Source organism: Pygocentrus nattereri, chromosome 1 (assembly GCF_015220715.1).
Source record: "Pygocentrus nattereri isolate fPygNat1 chromosome 1, fPygNat1.pri, whole genome shotgun sequence".
Classification (NCBI taxonomy): domain Eukaryota; kingdom Metazoa; phylum Chordata; class Actinopteri; order Characiformes; family Serrasalmidae; genus Pygocentrus; species Pygocentrus nattereri.
In genome coordinates this window covers 42,399,505-42,418,029 of record NC_051211.1, presented here as the reverse complement: position 1 = coordinate 42,418,029, position 18,525 = coordinate 42,399,505, and the positions used below count along the sequence as shown (strand labels likewise).

General features: G+C 36.9%; 1 protein-coding gene across 2 annotated transcripts; it reads right to left on the bottom strand.

The window, feature by feature from the left end:
• Positions 1-4: 4 nt before the first annotated feature.
• Positions 5-16,596, bottom strand: slc26a3.2 (solute carrier family 26 member 3, tandem duplicate 2). Of its 2 annotated transcripts, none has more exons than XM_037537797.1 (21): positions 16,451-16,596; positions 15,293-15,470; positions 14,743-14,882; positions 13,651-13,761; positions 12,200-12,360; positions 11,947-12,111; positions 10,241-10,393; positions 9,951-10,033; positions 9,715-9,862; positions 7,869-7,982; positions 7,280-7,357; positions 6,973-7,068; positions 6,670-6,776; positions 5,558-5,627; positions 5,128-5,220; positions 2,616-2,711; positions 1,999-2,226; positions 1,735-1,789; positions 1,496-1,629; positions 1,202-1,285; positions 5-363 (listed from the first exon to the last, which is right to left on the bottom strand). In XM_037537797.1, the coding sequence occupies exons 2-21, from the start codon at positions 15,418-15,420 to the stop codon at positions 337-339; spliced, it is 2,271 nt and encodes a 756-aa protein (XP_037393694.1). In that variant the 5' UTR covers positions 15,421-15,470; positions 16,451-16,596; the 3' UTR covers positions 5-336. The 2 variants fall into 2 exon arrangements, with proteins under 2 accessions (XP_037393694.1, XP_037393695.1); XM_037537798.1 differs by having other exon boundaries at positions 6-363; positions 1,220-1,285.
• Positions 16,597-18,525: the final 1,929 nt, after the last annotated feature.

Genomic DNA, 18,525 nt, shown 5'->3' with positions numbered 1-18,525 from the left:
GTGTAAAGTTTTGAAATTTATTTTAAATAGCAGTGGTACACAAAAATATGACAATATGTTAACACTATACAACAAAATTTATACCAAAAATAATTTACATATACAAAAGAATGCACCCCTTTTTATTATTCACCAGCAATCTAAGAAAAGATTGCCTGATTTAACACTCTTCTTGTTAGAAAACATGTCATCATTCGATACAAATTCATGCCATACATTTAAACTATACAAAATGATTCAATTAACAAAAATAGTTCAAACTGAAACTTCTTCAGATTTACAGTGTCTGGCAGGAGAGTGTGTCCCAAGTTCAGTAGCATATGGGGAAGCAGTCCATTAAAACCTGGTCTCTGGCTCCTTGATCTGCAAAGAAAGACATTTTTATCTGCATGTCCTTTTTTTGAAAAATCATATATCCAGGCACAAATGCAGTGCTTAGTACAGGGGTGCCCTAGGGATGTTGTCTTTGGGGGGTGGGGGATGGGGGGAGGGGGTGTTTGTGGTCTGTCAGAGACTATAAAGACAAAACACAAAACAATGTGCAAATAATAAAGGCAGGTATGTTTCAAATTGAGATTTGTAAAGATGTTTCTTATAAACTGATGCTAGATTTTGTTTCTAACACACCTCAGAATTTAACTGTGAATTTAAAAGAAAAATAAATATTTAGAAAGTTGTATGTAGTATAAAAGTACGTTTCTTTTCTCACTGAGTGAGGGGGTGGGCTTAGGTTCCCTTTCTGTTGGGCCATATCAAACGTCCTTTGCACATTGGGCAGCCCTGCTTTAGTAGCTACTATTGCGAGGTTGGACACACTTCAAAAATCCCATTTATCTCATTTCCCAACAAATGATGTAAAATTTGAATACATTATTCTTTCCAAATACTATTTATCTAGTATGCATGTGGAAGGTTACAACATTAAAGGTAGTTTTTTATTGGGTACTAATTGAACTAAAGTTGGAATGTGGCAACTTCATTTGTCGGTTGACTTGTTTCAGTTATCTGCTACATCTTAGTAGCTCAGCATTTATACTGAAAGCTTTCTTATGTGGTTGAATGGGATTTCTGTTATTGCTTTTTGTTATCCATCCTTACAGCAGTAGCTATGAAAGAATGAATTTGTTAATTTGTTGGTGATGCATGATTAGATCAATTATTGTCTTATCATTTAACCTAGGGTAAATAAAGTATTGCATACATCAGCAAATCCACTCACTGGTTTTTCTCTGCTTCGCAAGCTGCTATTTCCATTATACAGCATGTCATGGATGCTACTGTAGGCCTGTATGGGCACAGATGTAAAAAATAAAATTTAATTATATGAAGCAAAAAGTATGTTTGTTTCTGAGAAACTTGAATTTTGTTTCATTTACAGCTGTAATTGAAACTTCATTCAAAACTATTCAAAAGTTCATTTTCATTTAAACCTTTAATTTCATTTAAACCTGTAATTGTATTTTCATGTCATTTAAAACACCTTTGTTTCTCATACCTTCTCGCTTATGGTCAGAGGTGGATGTAGCTGGAGGATGTGGAGAATTGCATCGTGGAGGGTCAGAAAGAAGATGGACGTCTTAATCTCATCATCAAAGAACTTGCAGCTTTTCAGTTTTTCAATGATGTATGCTGGAAATGACATTTCAAAGGTTAGAGGGAGATAATATTTACACTTTTATCTCATTGGCAACATGATTGTGGCAGTTAGATTCCATGATAAGAATTTACACTTACGGTCACAGGCCACGATGTAGATCTCAACATCAACACGGATGAACTCTTTTAAAGCCTGTAAATTTTATTACGCAATGTTATATGATGTATAAAATGTAGCAAAACCTTTTGCTCTTAACAGGTCAAAGGGAAACAAAGCTTCCACTAATGCAATGTGCCAGTACTTTAGTTGGACAACATTACAGTATTAAATACACAGAAATGCAATTAGATCTTTGTTTTATTTTGAAGAGATTTTAATTTCAAAACTAGCCATAAACCTACCGTTTTAAGCCCCTTGATTGCTGAGATGTCGATAAATGAGACGGCAGAGAAGTCAAGCACGAGGCTGTGTATGGTCACGGGAGGAACGGAGATGTTGGCCGGAAGTTCACTTCTCCAATTCACCTGAACAGGAAGATCTGAGAAATCCACTGGCTGATCTAAATCCTCCATAATGCTCTCATCTTCAGACTCGTCAATAGGAAAAGAACCTGTCACCTGTAGTCCTTTCTGTGGATAAAGTAATGAAGAGCACCGGGCCATTGTAAGTTTGAAAGTAAAAATAAAGAATTTTCCAGGTTACAAAGGGTGAAAGGCATATTAGTAATTTGTCAACATAAGGACATGTTAAGAAACCTGTAAGCCTTCTAAAGTGACCTTTAAAAAAACCCTGAAACTTTAGCATGCACACATTTGAGATTGAATTTCTTTCAACCTTTGGAGGCTGTGGAGAACATGGAGGACAGAAATGGGAAATGGAGTTTAGCCTGCTAAAGTTCCAGGCCATATATGCATTGTGGCCATTAAAGGTTTCATTTCAGATTAGCATGACTGATAACTGTCTGGCTGAGAGAATCAAGGTTCAAGTTTTAAGGGCAATACCGTTCTACTGCACTTACAGAGGTGACTGTTAGTTCTCCTTTCTTTATGAGTTTCTTCATTTTCCTCAGGGCCTTATTTCTCTTCCTGAGTATTCTCAAAGGGTTGAAGCCAACCTGCAACACAGCAAAAAAAAAGCGTTTTACATTACATTAGAAAGTATATCAAAACCTAATGTCTTCAAAATGACCATTACAATTGGTTCATTTGTCCTGAAATGCTTATACACTTGAAATGCTTACAAACATAAAAGCTGTATAAATGTTATCCATAGTGGCCCATATTCAAAGATACTAAAGAAACAAATGAAAATGACTAATAGACTCTTAGTCACAGTCTTGATAATGTCAACCAGTGATGCTCAAGAAAGTAGAGAGTGTGTGATGCAATAACATGGAAAAATCCTACCGTGGAGGGATGTTCAAAATAAACGCTAGATCATTGAAAGAACCGAGGCACTACAGCCAGGTGTATATCTTAATCGCGACACATTGATAAAGAGTTATTTCACCTTCACTGATTTGATCTTGTCATAGAAGCCCTGGCTTCTCCCTTTACTGTGACCACCTGCACGTAGTGTAGAACACTGTCCCCCTTATGTGGTTTTGTGTCTATACAATGTCCTTTTGTTTTCTGTGCTTGTTGTGAAGTCTTGCACATATTCAGTGTTGCCCAATATTTGATTCTGAGCCTTGTTTTCATTGAGTTTCCTAGTTCCTGGTGTTCCTGGTTTCATGATATTTTGTACACTTTGTTTTTGACCTTGATTCTTTTGCCTTGTTTTTGTGTTATATGTCAGAATTTGTCCACCAGGCAGAGCGGTACAGCACAGTACGGCTACAAATCTGACCCCAGGACTATCTGTACCTTGGTTGAGTGCCTGTGTGTTTTCATCATCACATAATAGAAGTAAGAAAATAGGCATGGTTCTCTAGCTTGTGTGGTCACATCTCTCACTTGAATCTGGGGTTAAGGTTAAATACAAACAGTGAAGTTTTAATTTCTGATTTACATTTTATTCTGTTTGGTTTTCTTTGAGAGAAATTCGGTCTGACTAGTGCTTATATATATTTTTTAATGATGGTCATCTAACTCCAGTGACTCCATGTGATGATTCTCGACAAGCTTGGTACCCAAACAAAAATGGGGCAAGGGTTCTCAGGTGTGGTACACAGATGTGTAACTATATCGTAGTGTACTTCCCTGCCCGGTGGAAAAACACCAGTTGACTCTGACTAGCTGTGTTTTGACCCCAGCTGTGAACAACAAGGCAGAAAAACTGATTCACCCTATACAAAAATTAGGCATTCCAAGGGGAATTCCACCATTTTTTCTACATTTCTGTAATTTCTCCATTTTCTATAATTCAATTAAATTATTTTTTCCAAGAATGTAATTCAGTGTAGTTTGGTGTGAAATGATGCCTTAGTGACTCAGATTTTCTTTACAGAGGGGGTGAGAGGAACTGGGGGTGAAACCAGTGAACCTCCTTGTGTCTTCCTAGTTTTTATGTAGTGTTGACAGTGATAAAATTGTGGTAAAAATTTCTTTTGGGCACTATTTTGCATTACAACACCCTGCATGTACCTTTCCACCATGAACACATTCAAAGAATGCATTTTAGGCCAAAATCTTATCTTAGAACTAGCATAAAACGATGTCTCGGGTCTCAGGTATCGGGTAACATATTCATAAGCACATAATTTGCTGTGATGTAGAGCCCTTATACCCTACAGATGTCTGGTTCCTAGTCAAATACTAATCCATGTGCATTGTATTAGTATGAAATGACACAACTCCAAAGATGCATGAAGCCACTTGATTTCTCAGAAAAGAGTGACTTGTCTCTTATCTGAGCTATTTGTTCAGAACTGTATGAAACAATGGAGTTGCTTGAGAGGCGATATTTACCACCTGATAGCATTCATGGCTACAAGCTGAACTGCTGAATCTGATCACAAAACACCATCATGGCAAAAATAACAAAAACCTGTAAAATGCATCCAAACTTAACTTTTAGCAGGAGAACATTCTATGACAAAAACATTATGCAAAGAGAACTAATTAGAAGTGAAAAAAATAAGAGTTAATTAACAGAAATCAATGAACCCAAAGAATGTTGGGAAGCTTTTCTGAGCAACAGACTTTTCAGTCAGTAATACTTATTCAAATTCATTCATCTTAACTAGCTTTACCTGAGTAACTAAGGCCTTATACGAAAAACAGCAAGTGTTACTTGCTTCTTAAGGTTAACAGTATTAAGTTTAATTATTAAGCATTATTCTATTTCACTAGAATGGAGCATTTCACATCACATCACTCTGAATGACTTTGTATATATAGTTTTAAAGATTTAATGATGCATAAATCTAAAAAAAAAAAAACCCTTATTACTCTTTCAGGGTTTCTTACTTGTTGGTTCTCAGACATTGGCGTAACTTTTCCTGATATGCAATAGGCTGAGCAGGGTCTTGTCATTGAAGAGGTTACTTGAGAGCAAAGTCAGGGTTATACTGCTGGATATATACTTACTGCATCAACCAGCTTTCCTCTGAAGAACTCGATGTTTGCAAAGAAGATTGGTGCAGGGATTTTGAAAATCTTCACTCCTTCTGGTTCATAAATCTGTATAAAGTTTCAAATGAGAGAGAAAAAAGTTTTTTTCTACATACATAAAGCTGACATAGTTAATATCCATGGGGTAAATATTTTTTATAGTATTTCAGTGATTATATATAAAGTTTGCATTCACATATCTATGAGGACAACACCACTGATGTTAATGCTTACAGCTCGCTCATCAGCACTGTAGCTGTCAGGCTGTTTTGTAATACTGGTCAGATTTTGCACACTCTTAGGGAATGTCTTGTGCGTGGACACACCTTTTCAGGTTTACAAGGAGTCTCAGTTTTTTGGCTGCACAGAAAGGATTGTGTAAAGACTGTGATAATGATTGACTCACATTGATGTAGTCCTTGCGGTCCCTGTAAATGTCTGTGCCAGTGATGTTTGCCAGGACAGAGCAACGTGGGCTGGGGAGTAGAGGACATCTCTATGAACAACCAAGCAAACCTCACATAGGCCTTATAGGTTATTCTCAAAGGGGCCATATTTTACTTTTTTATTTTTTATTTATTAAATTTTGTCCTTAAAGTCCACATACATGTTTGTGTGGTAATGTGGTAATTCATTTATACATGATGTTTTTCCAAACCTCTTATCCTGTGTTGCTGTGTCACTAAGACTGACATACCTAAATGACCTCTGTTCAGAGTGAATGCCCTGTACTGTTCATTGTTCAAAAAGTAACACAGCTCTTAAGTTTAGGCTGAAATATAGGGGCCTCAACACAAATAAACAGCTACTTATTTTGGCTGTCTGAACCTTAAGGAAGGATGCAGTGATACATTTGCTTCAGGCAGGAATTTAGCTCCTCTCCCCCATCAAGTCTGTTACAGATCGCCTGCAATAACAACACTACCCATCACTTTACCATGAACAGGCAGGCTAAGGTGCTGTGTGCTGAATGGGTATTCATGTAAAAATGTGTTCATGCTTGTGACATCACAACCGTGATGAATTTACAGTGTTTTTGCAGCTCAATTTTCATACAATTGCTGTAATATTTAAAGCTCATATTTAAAAAAAAAAGTAAAACATTATTTACTTTCAATCTTAATAAACTATATTTTAGTGTTGTTATTATAATGATAAAATACTTTATGAATTTTTCACCAGCATAGTTTATGTATCATTAGTTGAACTGGTGAAGCTGATAAATTATAAAGGGCAGTATTTCTAAGATAATAAATGTAATTTTATAGATTTTAACCATCAATGAGAAAACTTTTTTGTTTTACTGTTAATTAATGACACCCAACCTGCTGGACTTTTACCCTTTTTTGTGCAGAATATGAAACTTCAAACTTGACCCCAGGAACATGACTTTATCTTTTGCTGAAGCCTAATCAGTACTTGCTCTGTTGTGGGTTTATAACGTTAATCTCTTTCCATTCTTTTTTCCAAGCTTTCCATTCTTGACAGATTAATGCATTGCATTTTATTTATACTCACAACTGAGTCCGGAAGACCACAACAAGCAGCTCCACTCCGAGTCCCACAGCTAGGCCCAGATCTAGCCCCAGAAAGATGGAGGCCACACAGGTGACTATCCAGACAATCTGAAGGGAGACTATATGCTATAACAGCAGTTTCTCTCAGTACCATGTATCAAATATTCATTCATTTAACCAAATAGTTCCCTCAGTGAGCAAATATTAAGTAAGCAGGTGTTTTAATTAGGTATTACTGACATACTAATAAATGTAATATATTCAACAGGGTGCATGCTAGCAAGGAAAAGGAAAGGGCTCTTACGCAGTCCAACCGATCCTTCTTCCACAGGTAAGGGACTTCACGCACCTGCATCAGCATCCCCTTCAGATTCACTATTACCACTGCGCCCAGCACTGACTGCAAATACATCACACACTAAATCTATGTAATGTGCCTCTACCTGAAGCTCAGGCTTTAATATTGGACATTTCAGCGTTTTTCATAATACTCTTTTGCTTTTGCACATTGTAAATACAGGTTCATTGTATACAGATTTAGCACAGTCTCTATGGAACTAAGGCACCCATATGAGCATCTCTGTAAGACACAAAAAATGTTTGACCCTTACCTTTGGTAGTGGTTCAAGCAGGAACCCTATAGCCAGGGTTACTATGAGGACAATGATGGCAGAAAGGGCACCAGCAATCTGGAAAATTATAGCACTTCCATTTAATTATTTAATCTAGTTACTTTTTGATGGAACACATTATAAAAAGAGATTTGGTAGAGTTCAAGGATAGGCCAAATATCAAATCAAAGGTAATATGCTAACAATATGGTGCCACACAGCATGTGTAAAATGCTGATTATTTGACTGTGTCTTTTAAAGCCATCTTAAAGTGTACTGCCCTCTTTTTTATGGGTTTTAATAAATTAGCTTTCAACCATGAAATATGTGCAGCTGAACACTAGAGGGCAGTAATTCTGTTGTCTTATAATACAACAGTGGGAGACAGTAACTGACACAGGTACAGCTATATTTATGTACCGTTCATGTTTGTAAACTCCATAAAAGTATGTGGTGTTTGTGCCTTCGAATTGTGCAATTTTGATTAATCATGTGCTCATTTTTTTAAAAGCCATGGAAGTACCAAAGGTTAACAGTTTTTTTAAAAGGAATAGTGCATAATATAATGTCTCTTTGTGAAGGGCTTTACCTGTGTTTTCCCTCCTGTGCTCTCTTGCACTGCACTCCTGGACAGAGCTGTGCTTGCTGCCAGTGATTTGAATGCACCACCAAAGATGTTACTTGCCCCAAAAGCAATAAGCTCCTGTGGAGACAATAGTACTGAGTAACAATTCAATAATATGGGGATTATTTTGTTTGTTATATTAGTTTTCCCATTTCCATTAAAGGTGCCATGAAGTGCTTTTCCACTGGACAGTGCGGCATGGCTAGGAATAATCAGTCACGGGTCAGAATCCCCAGCTATCCTAACCTGGTCGATTTTTCCATTGGTAATGGTAAAAGTAGGCATTCTCTGGAGGTGGTGTGAGGATCATATTAATTCTCTTATAATGCTAGTGTTAGTGTAACTACAAACACTGGAGGAGCTTCAAGTTCTCATTGAGCTTTTACTCTAAATTTGGTTTTATATGAAGAATCACAAAGAGCCATCTTCACTGGCTAGTTTTAGTGGCAATTCGGTGACATTTATGTTTGACCAATCAAAGGTCTGCATTGTGTATGGTTCCAAACATATGTTCCGGCTCGATTCACTTGGTATAGCAGTACGAAGAGCAATCAAGTTCAACATGTGTTCTCAGGTAAAGTGCAGATCATAACAGAGACCACCATGCCACTAATATTAGTGCCACTAATATTGTATGTTTCTTTATTTTCCCATAAAGCTCATTTTTTGGTTTTATATACCAAAAACAGTCATAATTCATGTTACATGACTATTTTCCAACATTCTTTATCCATTCATGTTAAACAGACTGCTTTTTGTTACTGATCTATGTAAATGACCTCTGTATTAACAGGATGTACAGTATTATGTCTCATTTAAAAGCAGTATAAGCTCAAATGTGAAACAAACTGTTAAGCCACTTCTAACTTTTACAATGTCCGTTGGATCCTTTAGAAGGCTGCCTTATTGGATTAGCTTCCTGACCTCTAAGAGTAGCAGCTTGTTTTATCATTTCCCCTCACAGTTTTTGCTCCAATATCTCTGCTACAGCCTGTCTGCAGTAACAACACTCCTTATCACTTCAGTGTAAATGAGCATGTTAACTTCATCTTGGTTGAGATGTCACTTAACACATTACCTATAGCTGCATTTCCAGTGCTTTCAAAATACACTCTTCAAAAAGCTGGATCTTTAGGGGTTCTTTAGTAAAGAATGGTTTTATATAGAACCAAAATGGTTTTATGTAGAACCATGAACACTCACAGAACCCTTTGCATTAAGAAAGGGTTCTATATAGACCCTTTTTGAAAAGGGTTCTATATAGACCATTTTTGAAAAGGGTTCTATATAGCACCAAAATGGATCTTCTATTGTTACGATAACAAGATTAAAATAATAGCATAACCCTTTTTGGTGCTATATAGAACCCTTTTCCAAAAAATTATAGAACCATATACAACACATTCTCCATCAGTCGGAAGAATCCTTTCATGATGCAAAGAACCCTTTAATCATGCAAAGTCTTCAAAGTTTGCAAAGTGAGTGTTTATGGTTCTATTTAAAACCATATTGTTTACTAAAGAACCCATGAAGAACCATAATTTTTAAAAGTGTAAGTTGAACGTATCGAAAGGGCAGCTATAGGTACATTTGTTGAGTGTTGTGACATCACAACCATGATGAGTTCAAAACAGGCAGCTTAGTTTCTTTATATGGACTGGAGAGTGAAGAGTACATCTAATTCAGTAATTAAAACAAACAAACAAACAAACAAACAAACACACACACAAAAAAAATAAAGTGGCCTCTCTCTGACATCCCCTTCAAACTTACATGGACCACAACTACTGTATGTGATGAGGGAGCTAACCTGGTTTCCATCAATAACATAGTCATGCTTGACAGAGTAGACTTTAGCCACAGCGAAAGCAACAGCAAAGCCCACTATGGCTATAGGGAAAGCGTCCACTGCTGTCTCCTGAAAGATGTGAAGATTCGGAGCCACGGGTGCCTCAAATCTAATAAAAGGGAAAGATCGGTTCATTTTACTAATTCCTTACTCATCACGTAGACAATAATGTGATACTTTTGGATCTTCTTGCTTACCCATCAGGTATTTTTCCTACAACATCCACTCCATGATTCTCTTTAAAGTTGAATGCGTATGAGACGCCACATGCTATGACTGTCTGTGAATGATATCAAGATAGACAGTCATCCAGTGTGTTTCATGTCTCAGGGCATGGAAGACAGTTAACATAGCTGAAAAGGTTAATGTCCTGAAAATCATTCATAAATCAACAGCAGGTGTTCTATCAATCATTTATTAATCATTCACTTATCAACATCAGACTGTTTCAGTCTTTTGTGCATACCAATTCACCACCCACACTCACCATGATGACCTCTATAGGAATAGGCACTGGAAGCTTTGACCTGAATCGGTCATTGAGCTCCTTCACAACAAACACCACCACCATCACTACAATGGAGGTGACCAAGTCGTAAAGGTTTGTGGAAGTGATCTGGCTGAAGATCCCCTCCAGAATCTAAGATTAAAACAGCAACAAGAAAGTGAGCCCACATTAACACCACTGCTTTGACGCAAGCATCGTTTGATGTACTGTTTTAGTGCCTACCCAAGATAGTGTTATCTGTGACGTGTTATGACATACTTTGTGTTTGTAACAGTGAGTGGCAAAAAAAAAAGGAAAGGCCTAAGAAGGTTGAGGTCCAAGGAACATCTCAAATCTAGATGTTATTGTGCACTTCATCAACATGTTCCAATAAAAATTCTTTTTAGCAGTGTATTAATACATATACACGATGTTCAGAGGTTTAGAATCACCGTTTGAAAGAATGGAATCACTGTTTTCAATAATATAAAACCAGAATGATGAATGAAGCTGTAGATTCATCTAAAATAATTCAGAAAGCCGTATAGCATCCAGAAAGATCTAAAACATTTAACTGGAATTCTGCACAGCTAAACCAGTCAGTAGTTTGATGTGAAATGCTCTGTTCTAGAGGAACTTTCATTAAAATAGTGATGATAGGAACCAAGGGTCACCATTTTATTTACTCTTCAAATGGGTCAGTGAACATTTAAGTTGAACATTAAATTACATTTAAGATTGATAATAAAAAATAGTAATTATTTTTAAAATAATGAGCTTTCTTTGGGGCCTTATATATGGCCTCATAACATACATAGGAACCAAATATCTGAAGTGTTTAATGCCTCTAAAACTGCGTCACAGAAAGCTATTTGATGAAATAGACACAAATATGAGACATTGTTTTACAGTGGTTTGCCCTTTGTGTTTCTAACCTTTTCATGGTAAAGTGGTTGCCTAATATTTCAAAAGTGGCCAAAAAAAGTAGTTAGATAACTAAAAAATAGATAAATACAGTATAGAATTTAAAGTGTTTCGAAGTATTGAAAGAAATATGTAAAACACATTCTGCAGCATGTATGTAATTTGCAAGTTTGTAATGACTTCTCATATGAATAACTTTTGTTTTTTATATACAATGTTGATTAAAAATCTAGAGACATAAAGGTATTTTAGATTCAAATATTTATAAATATTTTGTCAAAAACTTATTTAAACAACACTGTTATGAAAAAACGATGCAAATAAACACTAATACAAAAAAAAACATTCTTATGAAACAACAAAAGATCTTTGCATCCATTAAAAGAATACTGTATTATCTATTTACAGTGTTCTTACAAAGTTATCTACCTTGATGTTTTACCACCATATTTTGATTTTGATTTGAGATACGACTCATTCCGGATGTTAATTTTATTATAATCCCATTTATTATGTTGTACAGCTTTCTCGATTATACAACCATCTAAAGCTTTCAACAATTGAGACCTCTAAATTTCATACATTCTCCATTCATAGTTTTCATACAAACTGCTTGCTAGTTTCGTACTAATTAATATAAACCTGTGAAATTTCACAGGACCAGAGTATTAGAATCATTTTATTTATTTACTTGCAACCAAACAGGTTTTATATTATTGAAAACACTGATTGCGTATGCTTAAACAGTAGCATATGAGTAATGTAGAATCAGTCAAACTTACATATACAAAGGCGAGAGGTCCACTGAAGCCCGGGACTGTCAGCCCCAACACAAACTTCAGCTGTGATATCAGGATGTGAACAGCAGCAGCAGTTGTGAATCCAGACACTAGAGTATCTGACAGGTAAATAGCTATGAAGCCCACCTGCAGCACCCCCATAGCCAGCTGAATGAGAAAGGAGAGGAGTTGTCACTATACATTGACCATCGTTCTTAATAAACAGGCATGGAGCATGGGAGTAGCATGCGCATACCTGGAAAATGCCAACAAGAAAGGTAAGTGAGGCGGACACTATGGCTCTCTGCTCGTCCATGGTCAGCCCCTCAAGGCCTGTGATGTTGACTGGTGAACCCTTATCAGGAACCAGTCTGGTCACCACAGCTCCCACCATCAAACTCAGGACAGGGAAAGCTCCTGGAATGGAAACAAGAAGAGGACAGCAGCAGTTAGACCCCTCAATTAGATGAACACGGCCGCTGTGTTTTACACTGTGTGAAAATGGAGAACCTGTCCTTATATTAACTTTTTGCCTTCTCCTATGAAGTTACTATTCTGGAGATACCGTTTATTTATTTACAGCAATTCTATCCTTAGAATAAAAATGATGTTACAAAGGCAGCAGCTGTTACTGTGCTGCTGATCTGGAAACCTAGCGTTCCTCACTTGGAAGCCAAGCTTCCCTACATTTCCTCTCCTTGGATCATTACCAGTTTTTGGCAGGTGCTATCACCAAGGCAACATTTACATACCTGAATGCTACTGTCAGTCATGTGCTGTCACAGTTTTGAACCAGTAAAGTTATACCCTAGTATCCAACTCAATGGTTTGTAAGTAACTAGCCAAACTCAGCTAAAACTCACTTAACAAGTGAGCTTGGTTAGCAATAAAGTTAACCACATTAATGAAAACAAAGTGCAAAAATGGCAAGAAATTGCAGTCATTAACCATTTGCCCCAGCGATTTACCCTGAGAACTGGAAATGGTAGGACTCTGGATAATTAGCCACTACCCACTATGGTATTCTGTCAGGTAATACAATAACTGAGTCATTGAATGCAAGGTTGACTGTTGTGTGTTGCATTTAAAATAACATGTTTTTCTCTGGTTATGGTAGCTTCGTCAACTTCAGTACAGTGATGTCTCTGGGGCATAATAACCTGCAACCAGTCCCCCAGTGCCACCCCCTGAAATGAAACTCTGCCTATGACAATGTCCAACAGTTGTGGATTATTTCAATGTCCAACTAACCTTTGAAATCACTTTTTTTAACCAGATTTATTAGCCTTAAGTTTCCAATCTCTGTAATTCTCTCAGTGTGTTTCATGCATCTCTAAAGCAATAGTATTTGGCTGCATTTTTGTTTTATTTTTATCTGTAGTAGCTTTAAGAAAGAAAAAGAGGGACCCCTACTGACCAGTTTGTGCCACTTGGATTAGAGTCCTGGCCTTAAATGGCACACAGCACTTGGATTTGAGCCAGGTCGCTGGGTGTACCCCAGTTTTGTAGACAGTGTTTTATTGCCCTTTTGCTTGTGTTTATGTTGTTGTTAAATTAGGGATGTTAGGCAAGGCTTGTACATTTAGTGCCACAACAACAACCCACTGATATTGAAATCTGCAATGTCATCCTATGTTTTCTGGCTTTTAGTACTTTAGACCTTATAAATCCATGTTGCTGTCATTTAAAAAGGAGCATGGAACTCACCCACAGAAATGTGTCGGGATGTGCCCAGGAAAAAGTAAATGATCACAGGAAAAAAGGCAGCATATAACCCGTACCAGGCAGGCAGAGATGCTAGCAAACTGTATGCTAACCCTAAGAAACAAATGGAAACATGTAAACATCTTAACATGAGTTCAATAAATATCTGATCAAAATCACCCATGCTTTATCACCCAGTCTCTGGCTGATTAGCTGTGTTGAGTCTACAAAGTCCTGACACTACAAACTGATCTGTAGTCATTAAGTGTAGCTCATAAAGATACACTATCACACTTTACTTTGAGACTATAAATGATTATTTATTGATAGTAATGTGAACAGTGTGGCTGCAATGTTATTTTAAATTACATACTTTTGTTGCATTAGATACTAATAATGAGTTTTGTTCAAATTTTCTATTAAAAAAAAAACTAAACAAAACATTTAAATTGCATTTTTATTGCAAGACATTTCTATCATGATATGCTTGAGATGGCCAGTAATAAAAAGACATGCATTATTTACTTCTTTTTGTGTGTGACTGTTTTTAATAGTTGGGTAACACTATTTTGTGTGGTCCTTTGTAGATGATTAATAAACTCTAAATACACTGAGGTAAATATCTTGAAGACGTGTTATTGATACATTACTTACATTAAGTAGTTGTGTTGTCATTATGTTAGATGAAGAAGGCTTAATATGTTACTTCCTTTATGCAAAATCTAATCTTACCCAACCTTACCCAAAACCTAACCCTCACCCTGGCCCTAATCCTAAATATAACCTTAACTAAAACCCAGTCCTAATCCCAACCCTCTGTCTCAGTGACCTTTTGGATCATCATCTACAGATATGAACTTGGACACATCTGTTTATGAAAATCAACTGAACTCATCAGACTATAAACAACTTTAATTTACACAGTTAATTAAAAGTCTCTTCAGAATCTTTTCAATGTATACACTGCTGCTGCATCATTGATATGTTGTTGGTGTGCTACTGAGAGTCTGTTGAGTGTTTATTCAGTCTAAAAAGGACCACTGAAAATAGTGTCACCTAAATTGTACATTTGGTATAGCTGTGCTGTATTTTTACCTTGCAGAATAGCCACCAGTCCAGTGCTGACTCCTGACACTATATCACCCAACAGCCATTCTTTTACTCGGTACATTTTCATCCATCCGATGATCGGCAACACAGACAGGGCTGCATTCTTCACACGTTTTGAATCACAACTGTATCACAGACACAAATAAACACACAGATACAGTGAACATCAAAACAATACAGTCAGCCTTTTCTTGGTTTTCTGACAGCTTTTTCCCCTTGTAATATGTTTGGTGAAATAAATTATTCTGATTCTGATATGTTTGCTACCAAATTCTCTCTTCTTGTCAAATCATCAATCACAGACTATGTTTTTGTTGTTGATAACTTACTGGGGAGTCAAGCAGATTGCTCAATTTAAAGTTTACAATACATGCAATTGCTTATCTTTGAGATATCAACATGTACACCAGTGAAAAAAAAGGCGAAGAATAAATTTGCTTTTCAAAACTTTTGACATTCTTCTCACTCTACTTACCAGAGATTAGTTCTTTGCAATCTGTTCTGTCTGAGGATCAGTGAATGTATTCAGGCTTACCTGAAGTATTGCTTAATATGGTCCAGTGTGGTCTTGCGTTTCCGGTACACTTTCTCATGATCTTCTGCGAAGGTCTCTTCTGAGTAGAGTGGTCTGGTCACCACATAGTGACTGGCTGATGTCCTCATTGTCGTGCTTCCACTCTCCAAAGTGTTGGGGGTTGGATCCCTATGGAGTTCTATGTCAAGAGATAACCTTTATTACTAGAACAGCTCATGCCCACAAAAGCTAATGGAACCAGTTCAGCATGTATTGTAACTCATACTTTAATCAAACAGCACTTTGTGTCTAAACATCTTTCTTACAGATGTCTTCAGTACAAAAAGTATCTAGTGTGGTTTAGACTCATGCACCCTTCAAAATAAGGGTTCTTCAAGTGGTTCATTGGTAAAGGCAATGATTATAATAGAATGATGACAACCTGTTGTATATCATTTTTTAATAAATTGTTCTATACAGTGCAGTGAAAGTTTGTCAAATTATCTTTTTTTTTTGCTAATAGTTGTCTGTTTCATCTTTATGTTTATAAAGTCATGCAGTACATGCTTTGCCCTGTGCTTTACTTCTTGATAATGCTCCACGATTTGTGTAGAAGAAGCCTGTCCTCAACCTCTGCTTTAAAAGAATGGGCCACTCAGACATACCTCTATTGCCCATCAATCTCAGCTGATTTACCCTTTAATCCTGCAGTCTTTTGATCACTGTATTATAAACAGGACAGTTCAATACGCTGGCAGCACAACAAAAGGTGCAGCCCTGTTCTGGTGTGGTTTAACTACATTAGGTCATTTCTGTTGTAAATTAAATTTGTCCAGTCTCTCCCAGCGAGCTGTGCAGTAAAGCAGCAAGCATGTTCAGCTGACCACATTAACCACATGAAAAAGTGAACACGTAACATACAAACTGACAGCTGAAATACAGACGGTTAAAGAACTTTGCATACAGTTTTAGAAGTATTTTGAAATGAATATTTAAAGTTTATATAATATACACATTGTATTTCTCTAAATGGTAGGTTAAACACAGTTACATTATAAGTTATTGATCTATTAAAAAATGATGTGAGAACAGAATTGAAATATATTGAAATGTATCATTAAAAGTCATTATCTGTAGAAATACCAGCCAGCATATGTAACACAAATATAATATTCTCACCCAAGCTGGAATACTTTTGAAGTGTAGTTCTATACTGTGGGGTATTGAGTGATTCTTCTCCCTCTGCTTCTTTAGGAAGTTCTGAGTTGATCTGTGCTCTTTCAGAATATTTCCACCAATAAATGTCCCAAGTCTGTAATTATTAACAGTAGGCCCAATCCCTCATTTATGGGCTCCATCTCCTTGACCATTGTTCTTCCAGATAAAATCTCTGATAATGGGCTGTAAGATGACTTACTTTCTTACGTAGAAGCTTTCGTAGGGCCCATTGACACACAGAATAATTAAAGCCACCCTGAGTGTTTTAAGGTTTAAGGTTACCATCCTGAAATAGGAATTGCCCATTGTTGTGGGCTTAGTCATTTATTATCATTAACTTATTTATTTTACCTTTTGCAGTTCTTTACATTTGATTTTTTAAAATTATTATTGTTTTTTTTATTTTTACCCAATTGTGTCCCCAATTTAGTCATCTCCAATTCCACTTGCTAGTTAGGACTCCTCCAATCACAAGGTGCTATCAAAGCTAAGAAGAGTGAAGGCTAGCACAGGCTTCTTCCGAGACCTGCGCCACTCGGGACCCTACATCTGATTATGTTTACATGCAAGATCCTCAACCCTGTCCTCAGTGCCCCCTACCATCCCATGTTTTGCACTGTTCCAACTTGGTTCCATCAGTGTTCTACCTTACAGTTTCCTTATAGTGTATTAAAAAACTACATATACATAGTGACACAGGATCTGCCTTTTTTCCTTGAGCTTTCTTCCATTTCACAAAATATTGTCCCATATCCAGAATGTCCTTATGGAAGTCATGTCTATCAGGACCAAACTGGGAACAGTGTCCTTGAAAAGCACCAGACCTTACTGATCGTTCTGTTTGTGAGGCCGCTGAACATACTAAACCAACAACACAGACTTTTATCTAGAACATAGAGTTATTACGGCCTATCTACCAGGATTGCTCTGATTGTTCATCAGCAGTTAAGGTGGGAATCCTGCACACAGCTTCAGAACTAAGGATGTCAGTAACCAACCGATGAGGAGCATGATAAGTGGTCATGAAGGATCAGAGATGCTATCTTTCTGGAAGCACAAAAACTTACTGTTGTTTTGACTTCAAGGGTGAGTCTTGTTTTTTCAAGGCCTTCTTTATGGCATGTCCAAAGATATGAATGTTGAGGGTGTCAACTTACCACCTTGCTAACCTTGATTTTTGGCTGGACAGGTCTTGCTAGGCTAGGCCAAATAGCCTTGCTAACCTGTTCTCAACTCAGACAGTTTGCTCTAGCCTAGCTCTCCACACCTAGCTCTGGTGCTAGGCATTCCAATTGTGTTAATGGCCTGGATCAGATGTGTGAGTTGGGACAGAACAAATGCATGGATCATCTGCGGGGCCTGAGAAGTGGATGGGTGACACTGAGGACTGGGCTGGGAATCACTGGTCTAGGAGGATGTCGACGAGCACTGACTACACGAGGCTAACCTAGTAAGAGCCAAGCTGACCTTGATTTCCAGCTAGACAGTAGAACAAATGGATTGTTACAGTAGAACGACAGAAGAAAAATTTATGCATTTCAACCACAGTTATTTACTTGAATCACATTGTAATGATTTCAGTTATTGTAAAACTTGGTTAATTAAGAATAGAGCAAGGATGCCATAAGCAACCATCAACAATTTCAAGAGATAAATCCAGAATGAATTGTACTGCATGACTTCACTAACAGTCTGTGGGGATAATACTAAACATACTTTCTGTAAAGGTGCGTGAAGTCTACATGACTATCTTTTCAAGATATTTATGTAGAGCTCATCAGTATACTACTGAACAGAGTGCAGCTCTGCTTCATCAGTGTTTTCTCATAGTAATGATTTTTTCTCATTTGTTTATTGTGTATATCTATGTTAGAATCCACTACCGTCTCACCCTGTTCCTTCTCTTTATATATTTATACTTTGAGAAAAATAGATTATTTTTTTTAAACACAGTTTTAACCTCTACAAATAAATATGGGTTAGTCAGTATTATCTGTTCACAATATAACATTTTAACCACATAAACTTTATGTAAC